The sequence below is a fragment of the Meleagris gallopavo genome, chromosome 10 (genome assembly GCF_905368555.1).
Source record: "Meleagris gallopavo chromosome 10, MGAL_WU_HG_1.1, whole genome shotgun sequence".
NCBI classification, from domain to species: Eukaryota; Metazoa; Chordata; class Aves; order Galliformes; family Phasianidae; genus Meleagris; species Meleagris gallopavo.
This window is the reverse complement of record NC_139413.1, coordinates 12,893,738-12,912,346: the sequence shown is the minus strand read 5'-3', so window position 1 is coordinate 12,912,346 and position 18,609 is coordinate 12,893,738. Positions and strand designations below refer to the sequence as shown.

Here is an 18,609-nt window from a genome sequence, read left to right as displayed (position 1 = left end):
CACGTGATGTTAATACCAGATGAAAGGATTGTATTTTCAGTTCGTTCTGAGTACGACTGAAAAGTGACGTTATTAGCTCTTTCAAAATTACTGGGGTCGGTAGAACAGTTTGATACTGTGCTGCTAGAGGTGGTGTCTGACTAACACCTTTCTCGCTGTTGTCAGCTTCCAGTGTTTGATAATATTTATTTACCTAAAGTATACTTTGAAAGATGCAAGAGTGAAGTTGTAATTACTGTCTAACTGAATGGTTAAGACAATAATCTGGGTAAGCCAGAAGACTGCTGTTCAATAACTTAATGGTGAGGATCCAACTCTGTTACATTACTCTTTTCCTGTGTTGCAAAGTAGTTACACCAACTCTCCCCACTATGAGCTGGCTGAATGGTAATCAATGACTGTGCAGTTTGGGGGATAAAGTGTCTGCTCATATATAATCCATGCCATTCTGTGTCCAGGTCAGACTTTGCTGGAATGCCATGAGAAAATACTGGGGCAGAGGGTCACAGCGTATTTGAAAGCTGCTTTTGATTTCCTAACTTTGGCTCTTCTCCTTGGGGCAAAGAAACTATATGTAATCAGAAGTGTATTATGTTTTTTTTTTTTTTTTTTTTTTAAGTAATAAAGTTTAGTTCAGCAAGGTGAATGTTTTTTCTTATTTAAAAGAGAAGATGATAAGCAACAGTTAATTTTCATGGTGAGTGGGATACAGTTGAAAACAACTTAGACATATGAGAAAGTGTCTATAGCTGAACTGTTCTTCTGTCTCATATAAAACATGGTGTTTGCAGGTGGTCCTTGAAGTGAATTAAAAAACAGCATTCTTTAATTTGCTGAAGTAAAATATGGAATTATTCCCGGACTTTGGCACTTGAACAGTGTTTTGATAAGGCACGTATGAAATCACCTTCTGAAATCAGTATTGCAAAACTCTTCTGAGTATCTGTCGGAGCAACCAGGGACTGGGTGACTGGTTTCTCCTCTGCTGCCATGGTACCTTCCTTCCTTGCCAGCGTCCCATTTCTGTACTGCTGCTGTAAGTGCTGGGTAGTGTATGTACATCATACTTTCAGAGTCTGAGCATGCACTTTCCACACGACTGCTTTTTCCTAAATTCCCCATACGATGTCCATAGAAGAAAGATTAGAAGAAAGGTTAACTCCTTGAAAGTCATTTCTTGCAGTGGATGATTGGGAGTCTTCTGTTTAATTCCATAATCTCCTGTACTAGGATGAACACCCGCCATGCACTGAAATATCACTTACCTAATGAACTCTTCAGGTGTTGAGGAGTGCTGGCGCTGCAGGAGAAATCTCTTGGACAAAAGAAAGCCATGTTTATGTCAGTGCCTTTGAAAATCAGAGGTATTGGTGTAACCATTGCAGGTGAATACAATTGGTAGCATGAGAATTGTTATCTTCAGTTAAAAGGATGTAGGAGAGGACTTCCTACAAATTAAATGATGTGATAACAAAGTTCCAGCCCCAGGAGCACAGTCTGGAATGGGCATCGCTCAGTGCTCCTCAGTAGGTTTACATCGGAGGCTATAAAGTTGAAGTGATTGATTTATTCTTTCAAATTGAGAAGTATTAGAAAATCAGACTTAGCCCCCAGAGTTTCCAGTATTAAAATTTATATAAAACTTGATTTGTTTTTTGTGTACTCTTTGTCAGTGGAGAAATGTAGGGAGAATGGCATGGAAGTGCTTGAGAGAACACGGGATGTACAGGCTCGTGTTTGAAACCAAAGTTCCGGTACAGTGCCCTCAAATATGTTCTAGAGTAATCCACTGCTGAGCTAGAACTGGTCATCAGATAACCAGGGTACATTGCAATGTGTATGCTTTCAAATTTTAATTTGGAGTAAAAGGCTCTCTGTGAACTGAACCTTCTCATTGTGCTCACTTAACTACAGTTTGTATTGGGTTGCACTGCAGATCTGGAGCATGTAGGCTGACTTCTCAGTGTTAATGTAAAACATATTTCCATACATTCGCTCACCATCTACCCTACATACTTAAATGAGTGTACCTATTTTTTTTTTTTTACAAGTTGCTATTTTAAATAAAGGACTTTTATTCTTTTCTTTCCTTTGTTCTCCCAGGTGCTCATTTCTTTCCATCTGCAATGCAGATATAATTCCAAAAATCAAATGCACATTCCCTCATTCCACAATGCACGTGAAATGAATGCGGACAACAGTGTATTATATCATTCTATCAGTTTTTTTTTCTTAATGGTTTGTTTTTGTTTTTTACCACCAGGTTGTTGTAGTAATATCAAATTATGCTAACCTGTAAGTCTTCAATTTGCTTTTAGATGTGACAGCAGTTAGCTAAATAATGATCTAAATAGCCATCTAAATAGTTTTAAACAAAACATTTGGCTTGTGAGTGTTTTCTAATTTGTGTTCAACTTAATACAAATTGACTTTTGTAAGAGTTTGTGGCCTTTGTAAGTCTTGGAATATGAAACACTTCACACACATCAAACCAGACACATGTTTGTGACGTCTGGGAAATACCACTCTGCCCTGTGATGTGCTGGAGATGTATGAGGAATGACTGAAGCATTTAGCAACTGGCATTTGTGTTTGGAATTGTTTAGCTATTGGTTTAGGCCTCATGAAGTAGTGAGGCGGTCCAGCATCTGAAACCATTGGTTCTGATGACGGGAAGCTCCTTGCTATGTCCAAAGATTAGGCTTTTGTGTAAAGAAGAAGAAAGCCTGAATGGCATTGCCTGCACGATATTGCAAGGAGAAGCCCTCAGGCACAAAAGTGCAAATCGAGAAATCCTGTCTCTGTAAAGTGCAGAAATGTAGAGCTGCAGCAAGGCTGTTGCTTACTGAAGCCGCCTCAGCTGGCCTGAAAATCTCTGCCATGCTTATGTGACTTCACTGGCACTTTTTGAAGTGCTGTTGGCAGCACTTTAAAAACAAGCAAAACACTACATTAAAAAAAAAAAAAAAAAAAGCTACAACTTTTACATTAAAAAATATAAGTCTGGGGATACTTTTATACTTTTAGTGAATAGTGTTTCCATTGAGAAGTTAGCTATCAAAGATGCTCTGCTGCTTTAAGTTGAATGGTTGATGGACTGAAATTAACAACTTCTTCTCTTCACAGGCTGAAGAACAATGGCTTCCTTCAGCAACCTGACTATTGGTATTGCTCTTGCCAGTTTTACCATATTCCAGCTCCTGTTCCATGTTTTAAGCTCTTGGGTATCCACGCGGATAACACCTGGTTTTAGCAATCTCAGCCAAAAAAGGAAGATTGAATGGAATTCAAGGTAAAGTGTTCAAAACAAATGGTAGCTAATGAACTACCACCTGTGTGTGTATGTATCAAAAAAACTACAGATAAGGATATTGGTTAAACATGCACAAAGATTAGCAGGACAGTTCTATGCGCTTAACAAAGTCTGCATGTCGAAGAAAAATCTCCTCCTTGGACATGGAGTTACAAACACCTGTATATTAAGCGGTTCTTTAGATCATGATGCTCAAGTGAAAAAGGAAGTAAAAGAAAATAGTGATTGGTGAGAGGTACTAAGTTAATGTGGATTAATTTTAGATGACTTCTCATGATGCTTCTAGTTAGAGAATGAGTACGAAATTCCTTTCACCCAGACATACATGAAAATCATATCTATTTCAATTTATTCTATGACCTTACTGATGGTATTTCTCTGGGTCATGCTTTTGTGTGCAAAGCAAGTTACTCTCATTTCTCACTACTACTACACTGCATCCTGCTTTAGATAGGTTTTCCAAGATATTTGCTAAATTGTCATTGTAGTATTGTGGTGAGGCAGAGTTATGCTACAGCTTCAGGACAGCTACATCTGTGTTTTGATGAGGAAGGGGAGGAGGATGTTGTGAGATGTAGGGTAAGTGTTCAGAAAGGAGTTGTGGAAAATTGGTCTAAAAACCTGCCTTGCTCCCTTTGTGTCTCTACAGTCCTGCCATTGGTATGTGTGTACTTGTGCTACTCCTGTCCCTTGGACAGGGCATAGGCAGCAGCTTGTGCAGCCCTGTAAACCTTTCCTGGGGTGGGTGCTGTCCTCTATTTTAAGCTATAAAGGAAGTATAGAGTAGTAACTGCAAACAGAATAATCACTGAGGTTTTATTTCAGAATACTACTTTGAAATATTATGTCTAGTACAAAAGTTCCTCCAACCAGAATGAATTGGTACAGTATAACTTCATGATCAAGTGGCCTATTAAACTTCTAAAATATTTTTCTCAAATTCTGTGTTGAGAAGTACGTGCTGTACAGCTGTTACTGCACTCAGAAAGCATTATCATTATTGCTCTCCCTCCCCTGTTCTCTTTAAAGGCATTATCAAGTGGATGCTTTTAAAGTTATTTCCTTGTCTGTGCGACGTTAGTAACTCAAATAGTTTCATCCTCCATTTGGCAAATGTCTGCCTGCAGTGCTTTTAAAGACACCATCTTAATTTCAGTCCGATCTTTGAATAATTGTGTAGCTACCAAAACATCTTTCTAGATTGCCAGCTCATGATATCAGTCCAAACTGAGTTTTATCTCTGTGATAGAAATTGACAATAAAGTCCAACAGGGAAACTAAACTTTTATCATATTGGAGCTGAACTTTTGTCTCAAAGCCACATCAAGTGACCCCTAAATTGCATAATAAGGTTTCTGAGGACATACCTCATGCCTGGTAGCATTATGGTAAGTTGCAGAGCTTTGCATAACAACACACAAGTTGTTTCACAGATCACAAGTTGTGCTGGGAATAAGCTGCCCTGTAATCTCTGGGCTACTTTGCAGTAAGGTGCTTAATTACTCAAATTGAAAGAGCACCTCAAGCTGTGCCCTTCTTTTTAACTTCTTTCCACAATTTTTCTTAGAGCAGGATGTTGATGTTATCCGCACAGATAAGTTGCGGTTCAGTTCTGGAATTAAGAGGCATGAAATGTGAGGCAGCTCATCAGCAGTTTGTTGGTTGTATATCTGAGGAGAGCGCAGGATGAAAGAAGGGCTGATGGTGCTGGTGATTCTGCAAGAGAGGTTGGCTGTTAACTCTGCTAGCCAAGCACAGCGCTTCACCACACTGCTTCCTCACTTCAGCGTCTCACTGAAGTGAAGAAACGCCCCACGGAGTATCTTATGTGTTCATAGAACAGACAGACACGTGTGTACTGTGCATATGGCCGTGCATGTGGAGGAAGTTACTATCCCCTGTTAAAATGAGTTTGATTAGCTTAAATGTTTTAAAAGTAGATGTTTGCTCTTCTGTCTTACATTCAGCTGCTCTAGGGAGGGCTCAGACAAATGGTTCTGTTGGCAGTCCTGAAGGAAACTGGCACAGAGGATGGTCATGCATTTTTATCAGCTCAGCTGGGTCTGGAAGACGGCATCTGCCTGAAATGAACTGTAGCATTGAAAATATGTTGTTAGTTTTGAGAGTTTTGTGAATCGAGCATTTGAGCTGCAGCTCTGAATCATGTTTTCTGTATTGTCAGTTTGTTTATTCTGACCTTCCAAGAGTTAAGAACCAATAAAGAAACTGATTCTGGGATCTTTAAATATGCACATTCTCAAATTGAATTAAAAGTTGCACAGAGGTACTGTAACTTTCTAATTTGTCATGCACAAGTTCCTGTCACCTCTTCTACAATATATATTTGTACTACTATTATGCAGTTGTGAAAGTACAAAGATTTGGTAGGAAAAGAATAAGTATGCAGTTTACCAGTGCACCTGTTATTTTTTTTCTTTGCAGTTTAATGAGGAGTTAAAGGATGCAGGCTTTGACAGTAATTTCAAAGAAATGTACTGAGCTTGATAGCTTGACCTAGTTTTCTCTTCTTCTGTGGAGAAACTTCAAAGTCCAGAACTAAGGAAGAAATTTGCTTTTTTTCTTTTTTCCTTTTGTTTTTTCTTCTTTTTTTTTTTTCCTCTTCAAGTGCTGTGTTTGTATATAGCTTGTAAGCTTATCCAAACTAAGGTTTGAATAAATGGCCACTCCTAAGACAAACTGCAACTGCAAACTAATGAAGTATAAGCTAGGACAAATTTTACTTCTTTCAGTGCTGTGCTCTCCTAAAGTTTAAAAAATCCCAGGTATTTCTCAAGCACTAATCTTGCATGCCATCCTTTGTTTTTAAAAGGATGCAAAGTTCCTGGTCTTATGTAGTTCTGTGTTGTGAGAGTTGATGTTTTAATTAAACCACTAATTATCATTAAAATTCTGATAACAGAATTTTACTTTATTTAAAGGAAAAATATATATATAAAACCTGTGCTGTAATAGATAAATGTTCACACTCAGCCTGTTGCATTGGATAGCCAGACCGTGTTTACCTCCATCCATTTTCTGGCATATGATTGAAAAAGCTGTTGAAAGTAGCATGATGACACTTCTTAAGCAAATGGTAAATAGGGACTTCTTTTATGAGAAGTGATAGAATTTTCTGATACCAATAAAAGATAATACATCCCTTGGAAACAGACTAAATCCCTTTTTATTCAGCAAACCTTCTAGAGGGGAGAAAAAAAAAAAAAAAAAGACAGGACCTGGCCGTACCTGGGGTCTGCCTGCCTCCAGCACAGGGTGTGCACTTGTGGGCCTGGTTGATAACTGTGACTTAGTGTAAGACAGGAGGAGTATCAAATAGTGCAAGTGAGGCTGCAGGCTGGTAAGAAGCTGCTGCTGTTACGTCTCGGGTATGCAGCTGCAGCTCTTGGTTACACAAGTTTACTTTTTGAGGGCCGGAATCTACTTCAAGCGCCCTAGAAATTCTTTCTGAAATTTTCACCAATAGGATTTTCACTTAATGGCCCTCTTTGCAAAACCCAGACTCAGGAGAATTATTTTTGGGTAATCTTGATGCCTGAAAGGAGGTACTCACAGGCCAATCTGAGTATAAAATCGAGGTGTTTTCCTGTAGGCTTTTCATCAAAAGAAGCAATGCAGTATTTGAGAACTGGATGTGCCTTTGTCTTTAAGTATTTATTAACATATAGGTTAATTTGAAAAACAAAAAACACCTGTAGATCTCAGTTACTTTTCTTTAAAACCACTCTTTCTCTTCAGTGCTCATCCCCCACTCCCCCATCAGAAGATACTTCTTTATGACTGCCTTTCCCACCTGTCACTGTGTAAGCAGTAAAGCAGAGATGCAATGGGGCATGGCTTTGGGTGTATTCTACCTGCGGTGCAATACAGGCGGTTGTCACTGGCAGTATCTCCTTGTGACTGTGATCTGTTTTTCAGGACAGTGTCCACATTCCATGCCTTGGTGGTTGGTGGATTTTGTCTGTATATTTTGTTGTACGATGAAGCTGTTAATGCTGACCATCTCTGGTAAGATGTGTTACTTATATGTTGTGTTTACACAATCAAATAACGTAATAGAGCATGGAAAAAATATCCTGCAGTGTATTAATTAGTGTAGTAAATGTTTTATTTCCCTTTAAAATATACAGTTTGATGTATTTACTTTTGTCCATACTACTTCACAATTCTAGATTATTTTGTCAGTGCTAATGCCCTTAGTGTATTGTCTCTGTGAAGTGGGATAGATACCATGCAGTCAATTGATTTGTAATTGCATATTACTAATCCTTAGGACTGAGAGTCTAACTCAGTTGGCAAGACTGAAACTATACTACTTAGTACAATTATTTTTAAATGAAATTGAAGTTGTCTTCCAAGTCATGGGGGAAGGAGGGAAGTGGAGCCTACTATCTCTATAAAATACATTTGTAAAAGGTGAGAAGTTAGGATGTTATACTGTAGCCTCCCAAAAGGCTACTACCAAGAAGTATGAAGGAGTTCTAAGGGATTCTATCTTTATAGGGAATAGAATTTTTTAATCAATAGATTTCAAATGTTTTCTCTATTTATCAAATATTTCATCTTAAGCTTCCTTTTTTTTTTTTTTTAATGCCTAGTTCTATTGAATTACATTGTTTTGTTTCATGCTTACTTTTGTGGGGCAGGATATGTCTCTTGCTTTGCTTAATTGGTATTTTGACATTTCATTCATTACCTTCTGGAAGTCTCCCTCTGGAAGAGGCCATGTTACTCCTGAAGAGTAATTAACTACTACAAGTTTCATTTCATATTTCTGCCATAGGGTGCTGGTTTTAACTTTGTTGTAGGTCTACAGTAAGATTCAGTTTAAACTCATGTAAATTTAACATATGATTCTTACTTTGCTCTTTGGTACTGTAAACTAATGACAGTGTGGTATGGACTAGACAAGATTGGGTGCTTGAAGCTATGAATTCTGATGGTATCTCTGCCACTGATTTCTTATGTAGCTTTCTTAAACGTAACACTGTTTCATAAAGCAAATATGAACAACGCTGGCCTCTTACTTTTGTAGTGATACATGATTAATTTGTTGCTTTGACTTTTTTTTCATTGTATTCTGGTGTCTTTGGAGTGACTATATACAATCTCTGGTATCTTACGAGATCGTTAACCTTGTTTAAAAGCAGTAGGTTATTATAACTTGATCTCTGTATGGATTGTGGTAAGCTTTATCATATACAAAATTCTATCTTGGTTGGCCTGAGTAGACCTTCTAAACAGTACAAAAGAAGTAAGAGTGATAGAAATAAGTATCACTTGCTGGTGATAAATTGTCTGCATGCTTACTAAATTATCCTGGTGTATAAAAAATCAAATTAATTAGAAAACTAAATTTTCAAAAATTATCTTTAATTCTTAATAAGTTTAAGAAAGGCTGTGAGATATTTTTATGTACTGCTTTGAAAACTTAACCTCATTTATGGAGCCTTAGCATCCTATATTATGTAAAAAATACCATAGGACAAAATCAATTTTTTTGGGAAGGAAATTATTATGTATTTCTACTTCTGCTTCTAAATAGTTCTTCTGTTTGGATACACTTATAATGACGATTATAATGAATTAAAACTTTGTGTTGTGCTTCTTCTGTCAGAAACTACCAGTGAAGCCAGAATCACAGGTCAGTTTCCTCAGAAAACTGCAGGTGCATATCTTCTTCTAAGGCTGACTTTCATGTTACTCTTGAAAAGGAGATAGCTAGCATTTGTCTCTGCATTTTTCCATATGTTGTGCTGATTCCCTTTCTGTGGTGACTCAAGCCCTCACTGACCGTACAGAGCTTTAATGAATTTTCAGTCTGCTTTATGACCTGGATGTACTTTAGATTTTAATCTGTCACTTTTCCATTGATTCATGGTTGAATTCACATAGTTTTGAATTTAACTGGATATGGCTGAAGAGGAAAAAGCAAATTCTAAGGAACTGCTGTAAGGCTGTTCCATCATGGAAATCAAATGCCCTTCTGAAATGCAGTCATAAGCTATGGAGCTCATATCTTCTGCAGATATGAAAGATGCATGAGCCTTTCGTTAGGAGTGTCTTATAAGCAGTGAAGAAGCATTTGAGTCTAGTTTCAATAGTTTGTGTGTGCCCAGAAATCCTTAATGCTGCTTTTACTCATGTAGTCTGAAAGCATTACACTGGTGCTCCAATTTTAGACCACTGTCACTCCTGCCTTCTGCTTATTACCACAATCTTTGTATAGCCATTGACTGTATAATCATGTCCATTTATTCTCTGCAGGATTTGTATCTTTTATATCAGTAATGGAAAGCCATAGGTTCCCATCTTCAACGTATATCAGCCTTACTTCTGGTCTCATGCGAGGCTTAAATGCATGGTGATGACAATACATGTAGGTATTGAAGGGGTTCAGGACTCCACCTAAAGCACCGGGTGCAATGGAGAGAGGATGTGGTGTTGCTGTCAGGTAGTGCCTGAAACTAGATACAGTAGATCCTAACAAAAGATGATAAAGACTGGACCATGCGTATGCCACGGAGGTTCATCAGCCTGATGTTTTTATACCTTTTTTGATGGTCTGAGACTTCCCCTAAGTCCTAGTCCCGTCTTGCCATATTTTCTATATGTTAAGAGAATAGCTAGCTAGCATAAGTAATGTAGAAATTGTTTCTGAGGTGATGAGAATAACATGGTAGAAAATGTGTAGGTGTAGAGATTAGATAATGAGAGGGAGAAGGTGTGAAGCTACGACTTAATTCACGTATTTGCAAGAGAGCAGGTTTCTTTGTACCACTCTCCACTTTGCAGTCATCAACCTTTTTTAAATTAAAGTATTTTTATCTAGTAGACTGTATCTGAAAAATATCTGCAAAAAAAAGCTTGAAGAAAGTTGACTGGGCATCCTTGTGTTTTATCTCCCTGTGTGTGTTCCTGTAATTCATTTGCTGCACATAACCTCCTAAGCAGTCGTAAAGGAGACCTCTTCTGCTTGTTCAAGTCACTCCCTGTTTGTCATTCCTGGCACTTGCCTGCGTCAAAACTGTGCTGCACATACCAGGGCTCATAAACTTGACAGCATTTCCTGTCCGAGCTGATAGATCAGGAAATCCAGAACATTTTAGACTGAATTCTATATTTTCTGTTAACTGAGATTAATTTGGGATTGTAATGGACTTTTCTTGAAGGTACTGACAGATGACAGCTGTGCTTGCTGTCAGATTGGTCCAGAAAGTCTGGACAGGACTTGTTGCAAGGTTACAGTTCTTTCAGAAATGCTGATGGGAAATTTTGGGCAGCCCACATCTTATGAATCTGTTGACACGTCACTTGAAGCTCAGTGTATTTTTTACACAAAACACATCTAGATTAGATGTGATAATAAATAATTTTTTAAATTATTATTATTAAAACAAAGAAAAGATCTTTGGGCAGAGGAAAGGAGAATTGCTTGCTTAACTCCTCAAGGTAGTAGTGCACAGAGGACAATGGAAAAAAGACCAAACAGTATTTACTTGCTGTAATGTGAATGCTTGTTCTTGAACAACGTTCACAAGTCTTGTGATTTTGAACATGCTGGAGGGACTTCGGTTTTTTATTTGCTATTAAGAGCTTTGCTGAATCTTTGGCACCAAAAGGGAAGGTACAGAAGATGTGAAACTGCTCTGAAAAACATTTTTGCTGAAAGGTTCTTTGGCTTCAAAGAACAGGCAAATAATTCCTTTCGTGTCTCCTTCTATTCTGTTTATTCATGCAAGCATTCGTCCTCTCACAGATATGAAAAGCACTAGCTGAGAGAGATATTTTTGTCATCTGTCACAAAGTTTTAATACTTGCAGAAGAAAAAAATGGAGATGAAGACCGTCAATCAGAGTGCTGTGATGCTGTCTGGGCTGTTTGCTTCTATTTACTGTTGTCAGAGAAGCTGGCCCAGGGCACTCGTTGGGTTTTAGTTCTGGTGTGTAGCCAGAGGCAGACCAGGGACAGTTAGCAGATGTTTTATATCTGCCTGGAAGGGAATCCATTTATCTAACTTTGATCTGTGGCCAAATCTCACGATGTTTGTCCCAACAGTAAGACATTAAATAATCTCGTGGACGTGATGATGTTTGATACGTGTATGTCCTCTGCAAATTACCTTGTTTTAAAGGTTTAACTGTGCATTTTTTGGTATGTTTACAGGGGTGACCCTTCAATTGTGAAACTGAATATTGCTATTACCACAGGCTACCTCATTTCTGGTAATTATGCAACATCATCTTCATAACACACTCAACCTGTTTATTTATATTGAGTCACTATCCTATCTATTTACATTTTATCTTGAGACACTGTTCTGGAGATGTGATGTGTACAAGAATTTTAAAAGCCACAGCAAAAGCTGTATTGTAATGGATTGTGGGGTTGTGGTGAAATTGCAGGATGTGAAAGATGGGAATGGTGTCTCCCCAGGCAGTAAGGGAATGCCATGGCGTGGCTTTGTGATGGTTTGGTACCCAACCATCAATTCCAGTTCAGATTGTACTTTAGCCACTTCAGAAGGTATGGAAGTGGCTTACTTCAGAGCAGCAGAAACTCAATACATAACCCTCAATACAAGTTGAGGGAAATGATGCCACTGGATCTCACTTGCCCACCTTCTAATCTCACTTCAAAGGAAAATTAAGTCACATATAAAACTTGAAAATTTAGAATTATTTTTTTTAATACAGCATTAATATTTAAATATGTTGATGTTCTGAATTATTGACTTTCAACTAAAATTGGCATGGGAATTTTGCAAAGAAACTATTTGGAACTTTTATTTTGTGTGGGGAATTGCTGACTTGCCAAAATAAAAACTCTTTAGCTTGGACAATTTTCTGGGAAAACTTGCCTAGTTTGAATGGAGTCTTTCACCAGAGACTATGCTGTATACTAAATTGTCTCTTGCAGTTGATTTCTCACTAATGGGATTGGTGAAAAGCACACGCGGTTCAAGTCTCTGATTTGTCTGTGAGAGGAACTTCATCTTCCATGTTTAAATTCATTGGTATCTATTTCTAAATAGTTATGCATTAGGCTTTCATTATGAATTAATGAATGCCTTGGAACAGAGACCTGAACTTGGCCACTCATTCTCTTCCTTATGTAGTTAATGTTTAATTATTAATATGTAGTGGAGCAGCTATATCAGATAATACGGAGTCCTGCCTGAGAACAGCTTGTTTAAAGAGATCAAGGCACTCACTGCAGATAGGAAAAGCATAATGGTAAGGTCTTTGATTCTGAACCTTGATCACTAGTATTCCATTCAAGTACCAAGTATTCATTTATTTGGAGAAAGAAGAGGCAGAAATTGCTTATTCCAGTATAGAACAGAAAATTTTCTGAAATTTCAGACAATCACAGGACAAGAAGAACTTTTCTGTCAAAGTTTTCTTTACAGCAGTAACTCAAAAACACTATATTACTTCTGCAGTAACTGGGAAGGTCTGCTTAAATAAAGTGAGCGTGCTTCTCATTCCAAGTATTTCTTGCACAGGGTTAATGGTCCCCTGTTTGCAAGTATAAAGTTTTGACTCACTAGTTCTTCACAGTTGATTCTTGCTTTTATTGTAGGCATTTCTACATTAGCTATATATGTCCTTTCCTTTCACACTCCTCTTTTTTTTGTCACTTGTTTCAAATTCATGGATTTATAAGTGTGAGTTCTTCATATCAGATTCTGGATCCACCATTTCCTTCCAGAATACTTCAGCTAAAGGTATTGTCCTCATGTTCTGTTGATATGGAAGATAACTTATGGCAGCTGTTGGAATAACATGTGCTTAATATGTTGTCAGAACTTTTACTGGAAAAAAATCTTCAGGATAAAGTGTGTTTCTACTGGTAGTGTGCACTGGCATTCATACCTCTAAAAACTAAGAGAAACACTATTCTCAAGTAAATGGTAGTATACTAACTTGCTTTTTAACATTATTTATTTTCTCTTGTAGATTTGTTGCTTATTATTTGCTACTGGAAGGCAATTGGTGACAAATTTTTTGTAATACATCACTTGGCAGCTCTGTATGCTTATTATTTTGTACTGGTGAGTGCCGTATTCTTTAGTAATGTAACAAGCAGATGAGAATGGAGACAATGCTTTTATGAATCTCATTTCCTTAATGTTTAAAAAGGTTATTTGCTGATTGGTGTGTTAACTTCATGATAGGCATATTTATATCTTCAATAAAGAGGTCACAAAATCACAAGTGTGAACACTTAGTTGGAAAACCAGGAGAAGATGGTTTCAAATGTTTTGCTTGTGATTGTATTTTTAAGACCGTTGGTCAGTGATGTCTCACTCTGAGCAGCTGGATGTGGTTCTTCTGTAGATTATTCTTTTTATTTAATTGCAGCGACAAAAACAAAGAAACAAAAAAACAGAAAACCTTTGTTTTTGTACACACTTATGTCACCTAGACATGAACACTTTATTATTATGGTAGGTAGGATTATGAAATGTATCTCACTTTTGGTTATTAAGCAGCTGGCATACAGCACATGTTAATATGTAATATACGTATACTAAACTGAAAAATGAACAATCATATGAAGTTCCCAATTGTAGATGATAAATCAAGTGACTGTATCCGCTGTTTAGCTTAGACTAACTTTAAGCTTTGTTATAACTGAGATTTCTCAGTAAGTGTATGTTTTTTGTTTGTTTTGTTTTTATGAAGGTTGATGCTGACCCTCTGAGACTTTTTCTAAGATTGCTTTGGTGGGGAAGCAGTTGATGATTCACTGTATATATCTTTCAATATCTGTGGCATATGTACATGCATTGATGATAAAAGGGGAAGAAAAGGATATTCTTCTAGGGCGAAGACTAACTCGATTACTCTTTGCTGCTGATTTACTGCTGGAATTGCTAAGATGCCTTTGTGATTTGCTAGAAAACCTGCTGACCTTCAGAGTAATGCTGCTAAATCTCTTCTGAAAAGCTCATTCAGTAAATGAAGAAATCCTATAAAATACAATTTACTTCACTTACCACATCTTTTTCACTAGCTAGTTCATGAATCCCAGGCTTAAAATATTTAAAAATGTGTTGAGATGTCAGATTACAGCCAAATTTAAACCATCTAAAGGGAATGAAGTACACTGACAAGTAAATACTCTGTTTCGGGTTGAAGGTAATTAGATCTAATATTGTCATGGATGAAACTGAATTAGAACTGGATATTAGAGAAATGAAAATATCACTACTGAGACTAATCTCTGATGCAGAAAAATAGTTATTTCTAGAGTAAATAAAGTAGTTATTTCTGGAGTAAATAATATAGCGTGAACTTTAAGCTCAATTTATTATTTGGGTCCAACTCTCCCGCTGGATGTCTATGTCTGTGCCATGGGTTGTTTAGGAATAAGGCTGAATTTTCTTTATCTCTACACCTGCCAACTGCTGCTTGCCCAGTCCTAGTGGAGTGGGATACTATTTCCAGCTCATAACACAACCAGAAGATAAGATAGAGAAGCCTGTGTACTTTGTCATTTAGAGGTAGGTGTTCAGTTACAATGTGTTTTGGTGGAAAAGTTCCATGCTGTTATCTGGATACCAACATAGGGAAGACAAAGTCTTCCAGCTTAGGGGATGTGGCAGGGACTGCAACACAACTGGTAGAAAGGATTTTCCTTTCAGAAGGCAGGAGAGAATTTCAAGGGCTTTGTGTGCCCTTTCTGCTGCCAAATAAGAGCCAATAATATATCCTGATGTAGGTAAGTTCCATTCTGAAAACAATTCAGGGACATTCTTCACCTTACTGATTTTGTTTGAGTTTGTTTAAACATGAGAAATCCAGAATATTTACAATCCTCTTAAATAGTAGCAGTACCATCATAGTTATATCCTACCAATTCCTGTGCCAGTCTGCTCTAGCTGACTTTCCATTTCCTCTTATTTCTACATCTTTCAAAGATTTATTTAAAAACAAAAACAAACAAACAAACAAAAAAGCTACTGATTCATGGTATTTAAAGGACAACAGCATCTTCTGTAGAAAGCTTTATTTTGAAATTTTATGGAAGATTGCCACAGCTAAGAAACTTGCGTACTGACAATGTTAATCAGGCATTTGGGTCATTGTATAATTCTGTGTACATTTGAGGACTTCATTCAAGGTTCATCTGCTAGATTGTTGATCTCTGTCTGCTTTGTCTTTGTCCAACCAGAGCAAAGGTCTGCTGGCTTATTTTGGGAACTTCCGTCTGCTTGCAGAATTCTCCACTCCTTTTGTCAATCAGCGGTAAGTAGCTGTGGAGTTTTTACACAATTCTTTACATTTTTATCTATATTATACAGGAAGGTTTTGTCATTGAATAGCTGCTAAAAGTGAATTTTCATTTATTTAGAGTTTTTACTATCTGGAAATCTATTTTGCTATGAAAACATTTAGCTGCTGTTGCTGCACAGCTGGTGTGCTCACCCCTGAGTTCTTTCTTAAAGCAGACCAACCTTCATATGAAATGCCAGATTTTCATTCTTCTGTTATAAAAATAGTTCTGGATTCTGAACTCTTAAATTAGAAGAGTAGTAAAGCATCTAAATGCAGCTGTGGTAGTTAAACTTTACACTTGTGATCAGAGAAGAAAGTCTGCTAAAGAGCAGGAGGCTCTTTAGCAGACTTCAGTGACAGTGGAAGACTGCTGTGGCTTCTGGTTGTAGCATCACACTCAAACTGCTGCTGTGAGAATCAGGGAAGGCATGATAATGCCAAGGAGGGCAGTCCCTGGAATTTCCCAGTGCTCTGGGCTGGGTGTCCTCTACTGCTCTGCAGCTGCTGTGACCCAACTGGGGACACCAACATGCCCCAGGACTTCACCTCGAGAGCAGGACTTCAGTATAGCATGGAGCTGCTGCCATATCCTCCTCCTCCTCTTCCATGTTTTTCTTTTGTTTGTGGTGTAGGATCAGATCTGACAGTGCACCGCATACCCATTCCCATCCTTTTTGGGGTGTTTCTACTTTACTGATCCTTCTTGTGCAGTGTCTATTTTCCTTTCCAGGTGTCAGATAGAGAAAGGGTGAGGGTGATAAGAAAAAGGGTCTATAAGCCTTCAGACAAGATGTCTGCGTATTATCTATTACTACGTTGTGATTGTCAACTCTGAAAGAGTTTAAGAGACTGTAGCATTCCTCACGTTTCTAAGAATGTAAAAAACAAAAAGGAAGGATTGTGCTGAGGACCCTTCTGAATGTTGGCAAATTCAACTTAGAGGAGGGTAGGTAATGGAGCTCTGCAGGGCTATTTCCAGTTGTCCATGGGAAGACTGTTGTGGTTTAATTCAGGCTAACCAAGGAGTGAATAAACACTTCTTCAAGCTTGTTTTATAGGAGAATAAGAAAGCAGGAGGTAGTGTATTCTGAAGGTAGTATTATATTCTAGATTTCTCTATTGGTGCTCATGTCCCAGTCATTGTTCTCATAACTGACTTTTATCAAGATAGGATTTCATATTGGAAATGGATGCTTACCTTTCAAATTTATTAAAAGTAGTATATATTATACTTTTAAATGCCTGTGGTGAGACTGTGTCCTTGAAAACCCACATCTACTGCTTTCTGAGAAAAACAGAAGTCTCTGCAGAGATGATAAGGTCCTTCACACTGAGAGATGTCATCTCATTAGTGTATGGTTTTTTTCCCATTACATTTGAAAAGGCAGCAAGTAGTGGATAATGATAATGATTTACATTAAACTTCTTGTTTGCATTCTTAATATTACCAAAAAAGAGCAGTATTAAAATATAAAATGATAGTCTAATCTCGGAACTGAAGTATTTTCTTTGTTTTGGTGTTGTTAGGGGTATTTACTTCAAGGTTGTCCCCATTGCAAGCATTTAGATCTTTTTATGTTCATGTCAACATTTATGCAGTTAATTATAAACTGTGTTGGGTAAAATGTTAACAATCACTGAGATTTACTTATATTTTTTGAATTTGCTGGGAGAGGGAAGTCTTTGAGCAGATGTCCAGTCACTCTTTTCTCCAGCAGTTACTTATCTTGGCACATTGCTGTGGACTTCAAAAACTTTCTTTGATGTTACTTCTGGAATCTGCATTATATGTACTGAGGAAAATATAGGCTCTGTCTCACCAAACATGCCAGGTCTCTGTCAGCCCAGCGTTTTGGTGGGAAGGTGTCCAGCTTCCTGATCAGGCTATCACCTGGAGAGCCTGGAGTTTGTATCAGCTGCATTCTTAACTGATTCCTGGTGTGTTTCCGTTAGAGCTGGATGTCTGGCAAGTCTTTTTAGTATATCAGTAATTATGTAGGTTGCAATCTGCGGATAATTAAAGTTGACTTTATTTTTTACAAGTTTTTAACTTGTTATTTTGTTTAATAGCTTTACCCCTGTACCTTTTTGAAAACAAATTGGTTATCCCACTTCCTCCTTCCCAATTGCTGTCATGAATACGTTGATTCATGTTATTTTCCTGTCTTTAACCTGCCATTGTTGCTCAGTTTTTCCTTGCATTTATTTATTATGTGTGAACGTGCCTCGCTCCAATTATAGGAGAGAGAAGAGAGAAGGTTCTTTAATATATATGTGTACTCAACGGTGAGATTAAGACACCATGGGTCTGACCAGCTTATTACAAATCCTAGTTGTTTTGGGAGACAGGGAAGGGAAGACGGATGATAAAAGCAAGCAGTTTTTGTAGAAAGCAAGAGAGAAGCCACCACCATAGGTCCAGTGTGGTTTGTAGTGCATCTGTAGATCCCAAAAACTCATCTGGTCACCATGGGGGATGGGAGAAAGACAGGAAGCTTTGCACAGTAGCAGCAAGCAGGGCCCAGGAGGGGGTTCTTTCTGAAGGGTTTTTTTTTCTCTTAGGGAATTCCTCTGCCAAAGGTTCTTTCGCTTTGGGAGTTTCTCTCCTCCAAAGGTTTCTTTTCTTTGGGAGTTCTCCAGAGTCCTTAGTTTAGTGGGAACCTTTCATCCTCCGCTTTTCAGTTTCTTTTTTTAATTCTTTTCTCTCTGTTAGCATGACACGCTTGGCCCAACAGATAAGCCAACATGGAGTGATGCCTTTGTTGCCATGCACAAGCATTATTGCCTTTGCAGTGGTCAGCTTCTTCAAGCTGCACCCCTGAAAAAGACTGCTTGTCCCGCTTCTGCTTATCTTTACACTCATAAGCAGAAGTACTATGGCACGGTGACACCCACCACTCACCCCTGAGATCTATGAAATATTACACCTCTATTTTATTACCATATCCAAATACAATGTTAGGATTGCTTTCAGGAGAGAAATATTTTTTT

The 18,609-nt window shown here is 37.8% G+C and overlaps 1 protein-coding gene across 8 annotated transcripts in view; it reads left to right on the top strand.

Moving 5' to 3' along the window:
• The window catches only part of TLCD4 (TLC domain containing 4), a 42,070-nt gene that overhangs the window by 17,332 nt on the left and 6,129 nt on the right, over nucleotides 1-18,609 (top strand). For 6 of the 8 annotated variants that reach the window (XM_085231887.1, XM_085231886.1, XM_085231884.1 and 3 more), the window contains 5 exons: nucleotides 3,127-3,292; nucleotides 7,250-7,339; nucleotides 11,498-11,556; nucleotides 13,294-13,388; nucleotides 15,515-15,588. In XM_085231887.1, the coding sequence (XP_085088013.1) occupies nucleotides 3,138-3,292; nucleotides 7,250-7,339; nucleotides 11,498-11,556; nucleotides 13,294-13,388; nucleotides 15,515-15,588 (473 nt within the window). In that variant the 5' untranslated portion in view covers nucleotides 3,127-3,137. Of the gene's footprint in view, nucleotides 1-791; nucleotides 892-3,126; nucleotides 3,293-7,249; nucleotides 7,340-11,497; nucleotides 11,557-13,293; nucleotides 13,389-15,514; nucleotides 15,589-18,609 lie in introns of all 8 variants that reach the window. The other 2 variants (XM_085231885.1, XM_085231880.1) reach the window with 1 other exon arrangement.